General features: G+C 37.1%; 1 protein-coding gene across 1 annotated transcript in view; it reads right to left on the reverse strand.

The window, feature by feature from the left end:
• Window positions 1–975: 975 nt before the first annotated feature.
• The window catches only part of FAT4 (FAT atypical cadherin 4), a 181,134-nt gene continuing 166,060 nt past the window's right edge, over window positions 976–16,049 (reverse strand). Inside the window, exons 14-17 of the mRNA XM_045997091.1 lie at window positions 13,365–13,489; window positions 11,167–11,384; window positions 6,302–6,563; window positions 976–3,980 (exon numbers count right to left, since the gene is read on the reverse strand). Coding sequence (XP_045853047.1) covers window positions 2,116–3,980; window positions 6,302–6,563; window positions 11,167–11,384; window positions 13,365–13,489 — 2,470 coding nt within the window. The 3' untranslated portion in view covers window positions 976–2,115. The remainder of the gene's footprint in view (window positions 3,981–6,301; window positions 6,564–11,166; window positions 11,385–13,364; window positions 13,490–16,049) is intronic.

A 16,049-nucleotide genomic window follows, 5' to 3' on the forward strand; every position in this document is an offset into this window, starting at 1 on the left:
ATTTTATTTCCTGTTCTGAAACAACAAAAAAACCCCCTCATCTTTATTAAATGACAAATAATTCTGACATGTATGTCAATCTGTTGGTATTAATTTAAAAATACTGTATTTACTAAAAACACTTACATATTTTCTGTACCCAAAACTTCTACGTATTGTTAAAATCCCTATTCAATATGGCACAGTCAATATTAGAGGATAATATTCTGAAGAAATATTAGTTACGGGGCAGATATTTAATTTTAAAAAGTTCTGAGATTGTGAGATAATTTGCAGAAATCCTATTTCAGTTGTAACTTTTTATGCACAAATGAATCTTATTCTGGACTAGTCTCTTCTGAATTGTTTCATTCTTGGGTGACTAGTTGAAAATAGAGGTTTGTCTTGGCTAGGATAGCATGTAAAATGTGTTTAGAATTTATGCAGCAGAGTGATCAATAAATTAAAGACAGGTATGTGTAGCGGAGACTTCACTGTCATTCTTCCTATCTACCATCTGACTTAGAACATTTTGGGCTGGGTCCTTGGAGAAAATGAGACCCAGACATTTTTCCATAATTAGGTTTAATTCATTGCTGTTCCTATAGCTATAAGCCTGGTCTAAAGCTGGCCTTCAGTGAACATACTCTGCTGGGAACTTCTAAACTTTTACTGCCAGAAGGCTTAAACCAGGTTCATAACAAAGTTAATCCCCAAAGACGAAATCTCGTCTAGACTCATTATGCCCTAGGGAATTTCAAGAACTCTGACAGATAGAAATGTACTAAAGTGACCTTAAAATATCTGTCCTGGCAATTATCCACACTGAGGTTTTTTAGAAGAAAATGATGTCGTCCACTCATAGTTCACCTTGTCTATTGACAAGTAGAGATTATTCAAGTTGGGCATAAAAAGAGTGTAGAACGATGAAAATTTAACATCACACGATGAATGCAAAGTATTTTAAATAAATATTTTAATTCTATTGTTCGCATTTACAAGTAGAAAGCATACAGTATGTTACAAATATCAAAATGTGAAAAATATGAACGTTACATAAGTAACAAATGTAAAAAAAGTATTTTCTTACCTTCCCTGAAAGTAAGAAAACTTTTCAGCATAGGAAAATATCAGTATCAAAAACACAGCTTAGGTGTAAAAAAAAAAGTTTTTACACTGTATTAAAACATGATCTACAAAATGGTGGAAAGAAAGGAGAGTTGAAATTCGACTTTATATAAATTATAAAAACTGGGTACTTGGGATAGATGTTAAATGGTTGAAAAACAAGTCCAATTATAGGCTTTCTTTAGGTTGATTCTTTAAAATTTTAAAAGCATAGAACATTTTTCAATAAATAACTTCCAAAAGTGTCTCTGAGAAGTGCTGCTGAGAACATCATTCCACAGTAAGAAGGGAGCAGTGTTCTAAGGAAAACATACAGTCATTTTGTTCCTAGTGGAAGCCTGATGAAGGTCAGAAGACTGGAACGGTTTATTAAAAAAAAAAGAGAGATTCAAAAGTTTTAACACAATTTTGTAGGAAAATTCTAAAGTGCTGAACAAAATGACTTAACTTTAGTACCCACTGTCATGTAAAACTTAACTCAAATATCAGACATTTCTGAGCAACATCTAATATGGAATCTATAATTCTGGAAAGTGTTAATACTTAGTCTTTCGTTCAAGGATAGGAGGGCTCTTCCTACACTTTACAAGGATTGCTTAAACCTCAAGGATCTTGTGATGCAAAACGTAACAATGATAATACAATGGAAACGATACACATACCCCACTGTGAAAGCACAAATTCATTTCTGCAATGGCAACGGTATTAATTTTAAAAAATCACAACTCAAACATTGGTAAATAAGGAAAAACTTTCCAAACGCTGCATGCCACATAACTAGTTACAAAATACGATGCATGCAGAAAAATAAATTCAGCCAAGCATATTTAAATTAAAGACTTGCGTTGAGTCTGTTTCAGCAGCATTGTGGTTATTATTTTTTAAAGTTTCCCTCCAACACCAGTCCATACTGGCCTGTTTTGCAAATGGAACCCACCTTAGTCGACAACCTTACAATGGTTTGAGTGTCCCTTGTTTTCTGATTTTTATAATGCCAGTACATAAAGTTCACACATACTGCTCTGCTTCCCCATCTTTGGGGACCGGCTTCGTTGTCCCACTCTTGCCTTCTTCGTTTGCTGCTGCTTTTTCTGGGAGAGATGCCAAATCCTTAAAAACATCTACATAATGGCCAAAGCCAGGGCCCCAGTTCAAAAGGTTGTCCCAGTTGAAATTCCCTGCTTGCTGCCCAAGCTTCAAGGGCAGTGTGTTGTCAGCAACCCCTGGGGCTGCCGCCTGTGTGCCCACAGGTCCTCCTTCCGCCCTGCGGCCATGGTATCTTCTAGGCTTCAGTCTGGCTCCATAATTATCTTCGTCATCTGCATCAGATTCATTGACTTGAGATAATTTAGGCATCCTGGAAGTATACACCATTGGCTTTTCCCTGTCATATTCCATCTCTGAGCAAGTGAAAGACTCATGTGAGTCACTATCAGAAGAAGATTCTGGAGCTGGGATGCCATCCGCTGGGTTCCTTGTTCTGGACAATGGCCTCCTGCAGTCCTCTTCTGAAGAAGACCTTCCGTGATCTGCACTGCAGATACTCGGGTTTCTAGGGCGAGGGGTGTTTAGCCTCTCCACCTCTTCAATTGACAGTCCTACCGGAGGAGAAGATTCCAGAGGAATCTGCCCAATTGGCTGCTTTAAGCGACTCCCTGGTCTAGAACCATGAGAGGCCATGGCCTGAGGGCTCTTACTTCTCCTTCCCAGCCTTGTGGCATAGTTGAAAATGCCAGGTTGGCAGGCATCCCCGTGCATTTCCAATGTATTTCCGTCTCTCATAGGCAGATGCAATTCCCTGGCCGGGCTGTTCCTGTAGAAAGTAGAGGACTTCGAGAATGGGGCTGGGCTGTGGCGAGACAGGGGGTTGGGGGTTGGGCAAGCGGAGTGGCTCAGGGAGCTGGTTCTCAAACCCTGGCTGTATGAAGGCTGGTAAGTCAAACTGCTCGCTCCTAAAGGCATGGGGGACTGCCTCGCAAAGCCTAGGGGGCTGTGCCTCTGGATAGAAAATTTCGGCGTGTGGCTGCGGAACTGCTTGTAGTGTTGGATGATGTCTGCATCCGAAGGGGCGATGCTGCTAGCGTTGTCGATGTCGTAATGCTCTATCTCTTGCTCTGGAGAGGCCAAGGGGGCGCTGGGAATGGTTTCTGAACTGTGGGGAATGTCGGTCTCATCATAGATGAGGTAGGGGTTCTCCCGCTCAATGATATCTGGCTTCGGGTTCCCCTCGGGCTGCTTCCTCACAGTCATATCATCCCCATAGGGGGGGATATTGTCTGGGTCATCAAAAGCAACGTTCTCACTTCCCTTCTTCTTCTTCTCCTTCGGTTTCTTCTCCTCTTTGGGGTTTTTGGTCTTCTTCCCCCTGCACTGGTTACACAGAATCAGGCTGAGGACCAGGAGGGCCAGGACTGTGGCACAGCTGCCCACGATGGCTGGCACAGCCCACAAGGGCAGGGAGATCTCTTCAGGACCCTGGCTCAGAACACAGACATGGCCTCCAGGACTTCCAGCTTTGCACACTTTCCCCTGAGGACAGAGGACACCGAGGCAGGCCACCACTGTCTCACAGGTCCTCCCGGTGTGGGACTCCGGGCAGCTACATGTGAAGCCAGAGTGCAGGCCTGGCTCGCAGCTGCCCCCATTCTGACATGGGTGTGATGCACAGTCTCCGGGAGGAACACACTTGTAGGCATACCACTGATTAATGCACAGTAAGTCACCCCAGCAGGGGTTGCTGGCACAAATGTTGGGGCCACGACAGCCAATCTTCACGGAGGGATCTGTCTTAGAGATGGAGGCCAAGCTATGCTTCCCACTGAAAGGAAGACTTTCACCACCATATAGCATAGAAGCAATGCAGCCGTCAAAACCTGCAGCGGGAAGAAGGAGCAGTGAGGCATCTAGAGGAAACCAAGACTTACAATGCTGCACTGGGGGACTCTGGTAAAAAGAAGCTGCGCGATCACGTTTGGTAAAAAGAAGCCACATTCTCAGTACCATTGCCCAGTCCAAAGATGGTAACTCTGTGCATCTTACAATGTAACTTAAGATCTAGAAGATTTCCATGACAAAAGTATGGAGAGAATTGCTCAGATATTGCTCTTTCTGAAGATTTATGAATGACTCAGGCTGTATTTTCTTTTCCTTCCTCTTTTTAGTTATTTATCTATTTGTCTTATTTTTATAGTCTGCATAACAAGAATTGCATACATAGAAATAAAAGGTATTTAAAAATACTTACAAAGAACAACAACAGCAAACAGAAAAAAAAAATAGACTAACAGCTTTAATCATTAGATATCATACATTCTCCATGGAGGCGATATTGCTCTTAAGGAGTTGAACACCGGCTATTACAAAGCTTTGTGGTCCCCTAGAGGACGGATATCGAATATAACTACAGCATGAACACTTCATGAGGTGGGAACGGCAGAAGTTAGAAAAAAACATCTAAAATGGCTCCTTAGAGGCTAATCATTATTATTTTTTTGAAGTTGAGAAACTCTTTGTTGGACTTGAATGTGCTAATATTGCTAAGGTTCCTGTCACAGAGCCCAAGAATCCATTTTGACTAATACAAGACTATGATTTACATTGGTTTGTTTCCTACAGCATCCAAAAGAATTAGCGTCCATATTCTCAAAGAAGTTAAGTATATAAGAACTAGTTATGACCTGGACTTTTTACTCTTGTGCCTTAAGCCTATCCCTCTCCCTGCATTTTTCAGTTTTCCTGGTATCTTTCCATTGTAGCGGTATTTCCATCCCTGATACACTCTTTTTCCATGAGCTTCTGTAACATCTGCTTTTGTTCCTACTTTCCAGATTTTCTTTCAGTGACTTAGTCTCTTTTACGTTTCATTTTCCTCTAAACAGCCACTGACTCCCAGGGTTGCGTAAGTTAAGGCTCTAGGCTTTCTTTCTACTCCACACTACTACTCTACTCAGGACTTCAGTCACCTGCTTGACTCAGCTAACTCCTCATATGCATTTCTAGCTGGTGTCCACTCCTGACTGTAGTCCACCCATCCAAAAGTCTTTTGCAAAGGTGGGCCTAACCCCAGAGGTCCCACACCACCGTCTTGCTATTTCCCATAGACACACTTTTTCCTGCACTTCTCTGCAGTTTCTTCTTTCAGTGGCACTCCCCTTCTTCTAGTTGATAGGTCAGAAACCTTCCTGAATTTCACTCAAAGCATCAACAGTTTAGTTTATCTTAATTTCTGAAGTATTCCTTCCCTATCTACTTCTTACTAACTCCTTTACCACCACACTAGCTAAGACTCACACAATACCTTGCCTAGATCACAACAATATCATCCCAGCTAAATTATGCAAGTGTCCTCTTGTCCTCCTCCGATGCATTCTCCATGTTGTAACCTGAAAGATATTTAATATCACTGCATATCTAATCTTGAGACTCCTCTAAGAGAAACTTTTTGGTGACTTCCCATTGTCCTGAGAGTAAGAGCAAAAACATGACACGTCTAGAAGGCCCTGCTTCATTCTTCAATTTCATGCTTTACCTGTGACAGCAGTCTCCAATAAGCCAATAGGCCAGATTCTGTGACCTTGACTCAATCTACTTTTTGTTAAGTTCCTACTTTTGTAGGAACTACTTAGGAACTAACTTCCTACTTTTGTTTAGTTCCTAACAATATAAATTAGGCTTTCATACTCTCCCATCTTCATTTTCGTAGTTCAGTTTGAAGTACCAGTGTCAATTTCCCAGGGAGGTTTCCCTCTCTCCTTTTTTGAAAATCACTTAGAATTCTACATTCCTTCTTCAAATCATTTATCATATTCTAAAATAATATATTCACTTGTATAATGATTTCATTGATGTTTGTCTTCATTGTCATATGAGAGTAGCTATTTATTTAATCCACCATTGTACTCCCAGTGCCAAGGGTGGGGCTCAGTAAATATCTGTCATGTGAGTTAAAAAATGAATGAGTAAGTGAATTAATGAATAAGTAAATATTTGGTGGACAAGGGAAGCACCATGGGCTGAATTATGAACTTGCTAGAATAAATCCAAATGGCTAAAGTAAGTGACAGCCAATAATTCATTACAGGCTTCCTAAGGACAGTTATGAGAGTCTCAGAATACGCATAATGGGTATTATCAGAAGTCCAACTACTTTGATAAGAACAATTTTACCGTTCCTTTGCTCAACATAAGCATTTACCTGTTTGAGAATCTCGATGAGCTTGATTAGGTGGAATTCCTCCAAGAGATATAGTGAGCACATCGAGGCCACCGAAATCCTGGGTAGGGTGGATAATATCTCTGTTATATATTCTGTCGATGGATAATACTGTGGCTGTTCCATTTTTTCCGATTAGAAAAGTATGCCAGTGGCCATCTGCAACATACACTTCAGGAATATTTCTTTCCACTTTCCCAGCAATTCCTGCATCTGATGTAAAATGGACTTTGCCATTTTTAATCTGTAAAATGTATTAAAAATAATGTATAATTAAACTATGGTGTGCCTGAATAAAACAGAATCAAAAATGAAATGAAGCCTTAAAATATTGATCAATTTAAAGCCAAAAGACTAGGGCGCCTCTCTGGCTCAGATGGTTACATATCTGCCTTGGACTCAGGTCATAATCCCAGGGTCCTGGGATCGAGTCCCACGTCGGGCTCCTCGCTTAACAGGAAGTCTGCTTCCCTCCCCTGCCTTTCCCCCTGGCTTGTGCTCTCACTCATTCTCTCTGTCTCAAATCAATCAATCCAAGAGACTAGCTGAAGAGTCCGGCTGAATCAGAGTATACTTATCCCTACTGGTTCTATAAATTTAAGCAACAGATACCTTCACATTTGATTGTTTCAATAGTTTTCAAGGTGCTATTATAGTCATACCTAATTTTTCAAGATGCATAACATTATTTTCCAGAATCTGAGGTAATGATGGAGTGAAAACCCATTTTAAGTAAAGTACACCTTTTTTGTAATTACTTATCATTTCATCACAATGGCAGGTGTAAAAAAAAATCTGTCAGTTTAGTAAAAGGTCCAGGGTGATCAAAAAAGGTTAAAACTACTTGCAAAAAGAAACATCAATGCTCAGGGAAAAATGAAACATAGTTGGGAAAATAGACAGAAATTCTTTCATCTGTCATCTGTAACACACTGGAATTTTAGAAGAAAGCATGCCTATTGTTTATATCATTTATTGAGATGAAAACCATGATGAATAACGAGTGAGTTCTTAATAATGAGGTGTCTGGGCAAGTCTTCACTTTGGCTGCCTTTTATAATTTATCTAAGGGATATTTGGTTTCTTTGACTTTGCCCAGTAGAACATTGGGTAACAGGATGCTCCTGCTCCAGTTTCCAGCTACCAAGTTTCCAGTATTCTGAGTACTTTAGAAAACGAAATAATTTATGAGGAAAGATGAACATTTGGTTCAGAGAGCATAATCCCACCATGCTGCCAGACAGAGCTGGTGCCTGGGCCAGGGGATGAAGTGGCACCGTGTATCAGATGACAGGGATGAAAGGGCGGATCAGTTATTTTGTCACTCGGATCAAATGTTATTTCTACATGCAACAAACACATCTGGTAGAGCTAAAAATCCGTTCATTTTTGCTTTGTGGAAAATATGCCTAACACATTTACATACATTATTCATACTGTAACATTTTATTAAAGCAGACTCTCTAGATAATAGTATATTTTAGTACCAAACTCGGATGGGAAAAGAAAAGAAGGTTGTGGTTAAATGACAATAACACTTCATCAAATGGGCAATGTCTCATGAAACACACAGTAAAAACAGCAATCTCTCTTTGGTGAGAGCCAGAGTCCTTTTGGAAAGAAGCCTTGGGAAGAGTCTTCTTCCCGCTCTGAGTTTTCCTCCTACCTGATCAAACTATGCCATCATTTTACTCAACCGCTCTGACATGAGAGTCTTTAGAATACACATGGACTCTGGTGAATGAGAACACAAGTTCCCATTGCAACATTTGTAATGTTTTGCGCCACCCCCCCAATACTGTACCTGGCTCTTTTATCCTTTCTAACTTTGAAAGCATCATGTTCATTTTTATGCTAATTTTTGCTTGGTTTATTTACCTACAGATTTATTTATTCATTTATTTACTTCCTTACTTCCTTTTTAAACTAGAGCTCTGTGTCCCTCATCCCAACTCTGTACTTTGGGCTTCACTCAAAAAAACAAAAACAAAAACAAAAACAAGACCTATATGCCAGAACAACAGAATTGATTTGGAACAAAAATAAAGTCCATCTGACATTATCACAGAACTCCAAATATGGAGATACACAATATGCAGTAGAAGAAGGGAGATTTGTGAAACACTTTAAATATACCATCAACACAATTATACATAAGTATGCTTCCTTCTGTTTTTCTATCTAAAATGCTCTCTACCTACTTCTTTTTTATCTGAACAGAGTCTATCTATTCTGCATAATCGCCTCTCTCCTCACATTGTTATTGCCAACCTCTCCTGATACTCTCCCCTCAAACCTTGAAGTTCCTCAAACCCAACTCCCCTTTATCTTCAAAAATATCATCTAACTGCCTTTTGTGTAAGAGAGAGAGGGAGAAGGAGAGATGGATTGATTCAAGGAAGGAAGGAAAAGAAAGAAAGAAAGAACAGACAAAGAGAGAGAAAGAGGAAGAGAAAGAAAAAGAAAGAGAAAGAAAAAGAAGGGGAAAAAAAAAGAGAGAGAGAGAGAGAAAGAAACTGTCAAAAGTGAGCCAAAAGAAAGAAAGAAGAAAACCAGGGGCCTTAGTCACCGATAAGCTAAATGAAAAGTAACAGTCCCTCCTGACCAGCTTCCTAGCCTGTGTAAGTAGATCGTATTCCTGTCATCCAAATAACTTGCCTGCTTACTTACAACAGCCATTCACTTCCTGTCTATTTTGTTCTCCTTATTCACTGGTTTTTTAATCTACTTATTTTACTTGCCAAGCCCTTTGATCTCTGAAAAGCTGCTTTTCAAAATATTCATACAAAAGAAATGTGCATTTTGGTCTGCATTAGTCATTATTTTTATTCATTAGCATTTACTTTTCTCCAGGAAAAAAAAAAAAATCTCTTTCTAAGTGCTTGCTACCAGTGTAAGAAAATCTGGAGAAGTCACATGCGGCTGTCCTGTTGGAAATGCAAGATTTTATGGTGACAAAAATGGATTCTGACATTCAGCTTCTTCCTTAAGGGGAAAAAAAAAGTTCTGTCTCTGATTTCTTCAACCACATTGTATTTTGTATCTCTTGGCTTAAAGAGATAATGTACAGAAATATTTCATATGTCATTTAAATGGCACGAGGCCTTGGAAGCAGCTTAACAGAAAATGCACAGACCTCAATGTCAAAGCCTCTCAACGCATACAAAAACGTGTTTCTCCTAGACTGTAAAGGTTTACTTCTTTCTGGACATCATTACTTTCTTTGGTTCTGATACACTTTCCAGTGCGAATTATAAACACTAAATAATAACACAATACAGTGACATGTGTGTTTTGTTTTGCTGTAGCTTTATTAATCCTGAACCGGGCTCTTTGTTTCCATAATTGAGGTAAAGTTATAACCTGAAGATGTTCTTTTGTACTGGATTAGAGCAGAGTTTCTCAACCTCATTACTCTTGACATTTTGGACTAGAAATTTCTTTGTTGTGGGGTGCTGTGTTGTGCTATGTAGGATGTTCAGTGACATGACTGACCTCTCCCTACTAGATGCTGGTAGCACCCCTCCCCACCGCAACAATAAAAATGCCTCCAGATTGAAAAAGGAAGGAAAAAAAAGTTTTTAGCATTTTAATAAACCATTCCATCAAGAAAAAATGGCCTCCAGACATTGTCAGACATCCCCTGGGCCGGGGGCAGGTAAACCTGAACCCCAACTGAGAATTATTGAACTACGAGGATTGTGAAAATTCTAGAAAGAGTTTTTGTACTACTTATTAAAGATATATGCATGCACCATAACAACCAGAGTTGACTTGGATGGAGAGAAATTTTAAGAAAAAAGAGGCTGAAGTTTAGAGGCAAGCGTCTGCTTTTATTAGTAGTATTTTATGTGAATTAAACCTAGTAATTTGCTATGTATATTGCCTTTTGTCTTCATGAACAAAGCTTTCAGTAATTTTCAAAATATTAATTTTTAGGTGAAAATAATATAGAAAATCTGGGTGTATGTCCTTCAGAATTTAACAAAATTCATGTAAAATTATGAATAGATTATAATAGCAAAGTGATGTTAATAGAAATCATTTAAGATACCTAAACTGAAGAAACTGATGATTTAAAAGATGAAGTCTTATTTGTGGGAAAGAAAGCAGACAATAGTCTTAGAAATTAAGAAATCTAAGAGCTGAAGGAACGTGCATATCTAAGGAAATTATTCACCAGTTTAACATCTCATTTATAGTGAAACTATTATGTAAAATCCTAACGATAAATCAGTACATTGTTTTCATGAAATAGAATGTTTAAAAGTAACTTATTTAGAAATTATTTGGAGAACTCAGCTGTGATTTAACTGACAATAATTCCAAAGATACTTAATTTCATACGGTATACCCTGTGAAATTAGTGAATTGGCTATATGCTCCAGAATAAAGCCAGATAATTTAAAAATGATTTTCCTTAGTCTAGTCCCACCAGTTAATATAAACATATTAGTCTTTGGAATAATTTTTGGAGAATTTTTTTTAAACTTCAAAGACACATTGTCTTTTTGTTTTACTTTGTTTAAAAATAGAGAAATAACAGAAATATGAATTTTTATTTGACAAAGTAAATTGCAACAAACTCTTTCTATGCTGGCCTACCTAGCAGTGGTCTTTACTCGAAACCAAGACAAAGATGTTTAGAAACCAGACCATTCAGATCTTTGTTACTCTGGCCAATGCCTGGGGAATAGTTAAGATAGATGATATTGGAAGAGTGCCCAGCATTAGTCGGAACTCTAATGGATTGTAAAGAAAAGGACAGAAATTATGGGCAAAGTGATTTAAACCATGGCACAGCAGGCGGTCTAGTCAAATGAAGTCACCATTAGCTTTTATCCTACCTTCACAGTAGTGTAATTGCTGCTTTCTTGGATATGGATTAAAATGCCATTCTCGCTTCTTGTTCTGAATTTTATTTCCAGACTGTTCACACCAAAAGGCTCCAACATGGCACCTCGTATGCTCTGTCTTAACAAATATTCCCGCTTCTCATTCTGACTCATGTGGTAATCCAAGCGCCCTTTGCCTTCTAATGATAAGGCAGTGTCAGGAGTAATAGCTGAAAGCCAATGAAGAAAGAGAAAAATGAATGTCTATTTGGCTTCTTAAATAGTGTTGAGAGGTGACAAACATTATAAAAAATTTCAGAATCAATATTCTCCAATCCTCTCCTTGGGGAAAAAAAAATATTTCCACTTGTGAATTATTGTGTAAGTTCATTTCAAATGCTTAAATCCAATTCAGAAACGTTAATCATTTGGGAAATATTCATTAACATATTTGATATATGATATAAATCATGAATACCTGCAGAGATATCACCTGTTAAAAATATGGAGTTGAAAAATGTGGTCATAATAAGTTTTATTGTGCTTCCAAAATTCATAAATGAATATGTTTTCCTAATTAAGTGATTTATATTCTTAAACCTGTAGCACATTACAAATTTGGACAAAGAAGTGCACAATCAAATATTTGTATTTGTAGCAACTTTAGTAGTAGTAATCATATGATCACATAGAATTTATCATTATATGTAATTGTCATGTATAATTAAAATTTATCATAATGTGATAAAATATTCATATCACTGAACTTTAGAAGTTTGTTATAGTAATGGTGAATGTAGCTAAAGAAAGGACATAAAGCAAATGAACTCAAAAGGGTTACAGCATTGAACAGTATACTTTATAAAGGTAAATTTTATAGTATATGTAATATCTCAATTTAAAAAAAGAACCTCGGGCATTTCTCAAGCCAATGACTTATTTAATATTCCAGATATAATTGGGTTCCTACTTATAAAATACCTACTACTATAGCAAATATTATGTGACAGCATACTTTTTGTTTTGATTTTATCTTAAAAATTAAATGTAATTATACCTTCTGCTAGTGAGATCTTTTTGAGTATATTATATCTTTAATGTGATCATGAATTTCTATTCATTCTCATACTTTAATAGAATCAAGACTTCTTAAGAAGTGGTCAAATAACTGCAATGATTTAAGTAGTAATCACATAATTGAAAGTATAGTAACCACATATTTGAAAATAAAGCAAATTTTACAAAAGAAACCCCATTAGGGTTAGTTAGGGAAATATACAGCTTAAAATTATAGAATGTCATATTCTAAAGATGGCTTGAATGTCACCAATGTCTTATGAAAAGCAGTATTAGTGTTTAAAAGCAAATAACTACTAAAAAGATTTAAAAAGACTCAAAACCAAATACAATAACTGTAAATTAAAATGCAAATGCAAATATTGAGTGTCTGGGTGGTTCAGTCAGTTAAGTGTCTGATCCTTTTTTTTTTTTTTTTAATTTATTTGAGAGAAAGATCCTGGAACTCCAGGATTACAACCTGAGCCTAAGGCAGACACTTAACCAGCTGAGCCACGCAAGCACCCAAGTGCCTGGTTCTTGATTTCTGCTGTCATGACCTCAAAGTCATGAAATAGATCCCTGTGATGGGCTCTGTGCTCAGTGGGCAGTCTGCTTGATATTCTCTCTCTCCCTCAGCCTCTGCCCCTCCATTCTCTCTCTCAAAATAAATGAATAAAATCTTAAAAAAACGAAATAATAAAATAAAATACAAGTAGCACTCTTAACTATAATAGATTATACTGACATTTTATGACATCAGTGTTCAGTCATTTAGTATCTATGCTTTCTGCCACATACAAAATATTTATTGGAGAAATATCCCCTAAAGGCAGATAATAAGCCAAAACCTGGTATAGTCCTCAATCTTGTAAACTGTGTAACATTCCTATAAATTAGGTTCCCAAAATTAATAAAGTCATAAAATGGAAATGAAAAATTTAGTAAATAATTCTAGAAGAACATCACTCTTCTTCAAGTTAAAAAATAAGTAGAAAACGTCACTACATTTTTACTTATTATTACCATTTAATATTTACAGCATCTAGAATGAAAATAATTCTTTGAATACAGTTACTTATTTAAGGGCCTATATCTATACTTCTCATGATGATGACAATTTCCAGTGGAAGATAAAACAAAAGCTTGCATACATTTCTCACAGTATTTTCCAGTTAGTCCTTCTTTGCAATGACACTGCTGCCATGACCAGTAGTCTGTACACGTGCCGCCATGCTGGCAGGGGCTGTGAGTACAAGCACCTTCCAGTCTAGGACATCTAAAACGAAATCAAAATAAAGAACCGTAAGGCACAAAATAAAGTATGAGGGGGAGCACTTGTTAAAATTAGGTATAAGCTTTTATTAGCTTGCTGAGTTTCATGAACTCACTTCTTTGAAACTCAAGTCACAACTACGTTTGGAGCATCTAATCCAACAAGGAGCTGTTCTGTAACACATTCTCTGCCTCATTCATAAAGGAGAAAATGAAACAAATGACATCTTACACAATACAGAAAAAGAGGTGAAAATTTCTTCTTTCAATTAATTTTCATTTGAGTTGGACATCTTTGGTTAATGTTACCTAATGGACCACCTATTTATTTGTTTACACATCTCCTCCCCAGTAACACATTCAACAAATACTTATTGACTGCTTACTATATGCCAATTATAAGCATACTATTCTAAGCATGGGAGTAAAGTGACGAAAAACATCCATATATTCATGGAGTAGTTATTTCTTTTTGTGGAGGAAGCAGTCAAAAAACAAAATAAAACAAAAATTAGGTAAATGTGTAATATGTTAGAATGAAGAAAGTTCTATGGGAAAATTAACATAGACAAAGACTATTGCGAGCTTTGGGGGAGGGGCAGTGTTGCTGGATCCTCTAGATTCATCAGTAAAAGAAGGACCCACCTTTGTAAAGACCTAAACAAACTGAGAGAAAAAAGCATATTTGGTAGAAGATCATTCCAAGCAGAGGAAACAGTAAGAAAGCCTTGAAGAGAAACTGTACCTAATATGTTCAAAGAACACTGAGGGACCCAATATGGTTGGAGCAGAGTGAACAAAAAAAAGAAGTATATATAAATATGGTGAGAAAATTAAGAGAGAGGCTGTATCATGAAGGCCTCTAAGTTAGGCTTAGAATTTACATCCGTTTTTCAATGTCATTCTGGATGCTGGTGCAATGGAAGTGAGGTATGTCAGGAAGGGAAGAGTCAAAGGTAAGCCTAAAATGTTTGGCTGAACAGGTGGGTGGACTGAGATCAGTTTCTAAGATAGGGAAATCTGTGGAACAAGTAGATTTGGAAGAAGTCAGGAAGGCAGGCCTGGAGCTCAGTTTTAAATTTCAGTCTGAGATATTTATTGGAAAGATAGGTGGGATATTGAGTAGGCAGTGGGATATCAGGGTCTACAGTTCAGAGAGGCCAAGTTGAAGATAAATACTGAAGAGTCACCAGTTTTAGAGACAGTACTTAAAACTAAGGACTACAACACGTAATTTAAAGAATGAATATAGATATAAAAGATCAAGATGATAAGATCAAGCAGATGAGACAAAGAATCAGAGTAGAAAACCAGGGGTGTACCATGTGCTGGTGGACAAACTAATATTTTTAGTGGGAGGGATAGATGAATATCTAAGTTCAAATAAGAGGAGAACTGACCATTGATTTCAGCAACGTAAAGCTTATTGATCACTTTGACAATGATAGAATAATTTTTCAAAAAGAGAAAAGATGGGGAGGAAGTGGGATTTATAAAGGTTTTAAAAAAATAAAAAGGGAGAAATAACAGCATGGATTGAAATGAGGAACGAAAACACTGATGAGACAGCTGAACAGTTGTTTTTAGAAGGTGTTGGCGATTGAACCCATTACATAAAAAAGGTTGGTCTTTGTGGAAATAGGAGCAGTTCATTCATAGTAACAGGATATAAGGTATACTTTGGGATGCATGTGTTCATAGGCAAATGTGGCAGGAGAAGTCTTTGGGAGTTTTCTTTTGATTGCTTCAATTTTCTGAGCAACTTACAAAGCAAATTCATTAGCTGGGAAAGATGATACAGGAGACCATGCTTGAAGTCTGTGAAAAGTGGAGGCAGGATTGTCATTGAGAAAAGTGGGAAAACGGTTAAATTAGGGAATAGAATATGTCACCAGGCAAAATCATGGCCACAGAAAAGGTTAGTAATGATGAATTTAAAGGGACTGTGAACTTCTCAAAAGCAAGGATCTGCCTTGTCCTTGACCAAGCACCTACTTCATGATTTAGCTTTGCTGCTCACAAGCTGGTTGATTTTAAGCAAGTTTTTAAAAACGCCAAAGAACTCAGAAAATAATAATATCTATCTAATAAAATGGTTGTAAAGGTTAAAATAGAATACAGTAAAATACTAAGAATAGCATTAAGCACAGGGCTATTAAAATATCAATAAAATTGGAAACAAGTAAAGTGTATATTCATAGTTAAAGTAGGGCACATTCATACTATGGAAGAGTAGACAGTTATGAATGGGACAATAAGATAAGAGTGTTTGTCTCTATGTAATTAGGTTATAGGATACTTCCTATTTTTCTGAATTTTCCAATTTTCATTATGAATGAGAATAATAAGTTTTACAATAAATAATGTTATTTTCACAGTTCCTAAATCATTGCTGGGAACCTAACCAATAATTACATGGGAAAATCAAATGTCTTACAATTAATCAAATTATTGCTTGTTAAAGATGTATCAAGTTTTGAAAATATACATTTGTATATAAAGCTATGTAATATCAAATGGTTTTTTGCATACATTATCACTAACATTTATATATTATTATGTAT

This window comes from Meles meles, chromosome 2 (assembly GCF_922984935.1).
Source record: "Meles meles chromosome 2, mMelMel3.1 paternal haplotype, whole genome shotgun sequence".
Taxonomy (NCBI): domain Eukaryota; kingdom Metazoa; phylum Chordata; class Mammalia; order Carnivora; family Mustelidae; genus Meles; species Meles meles.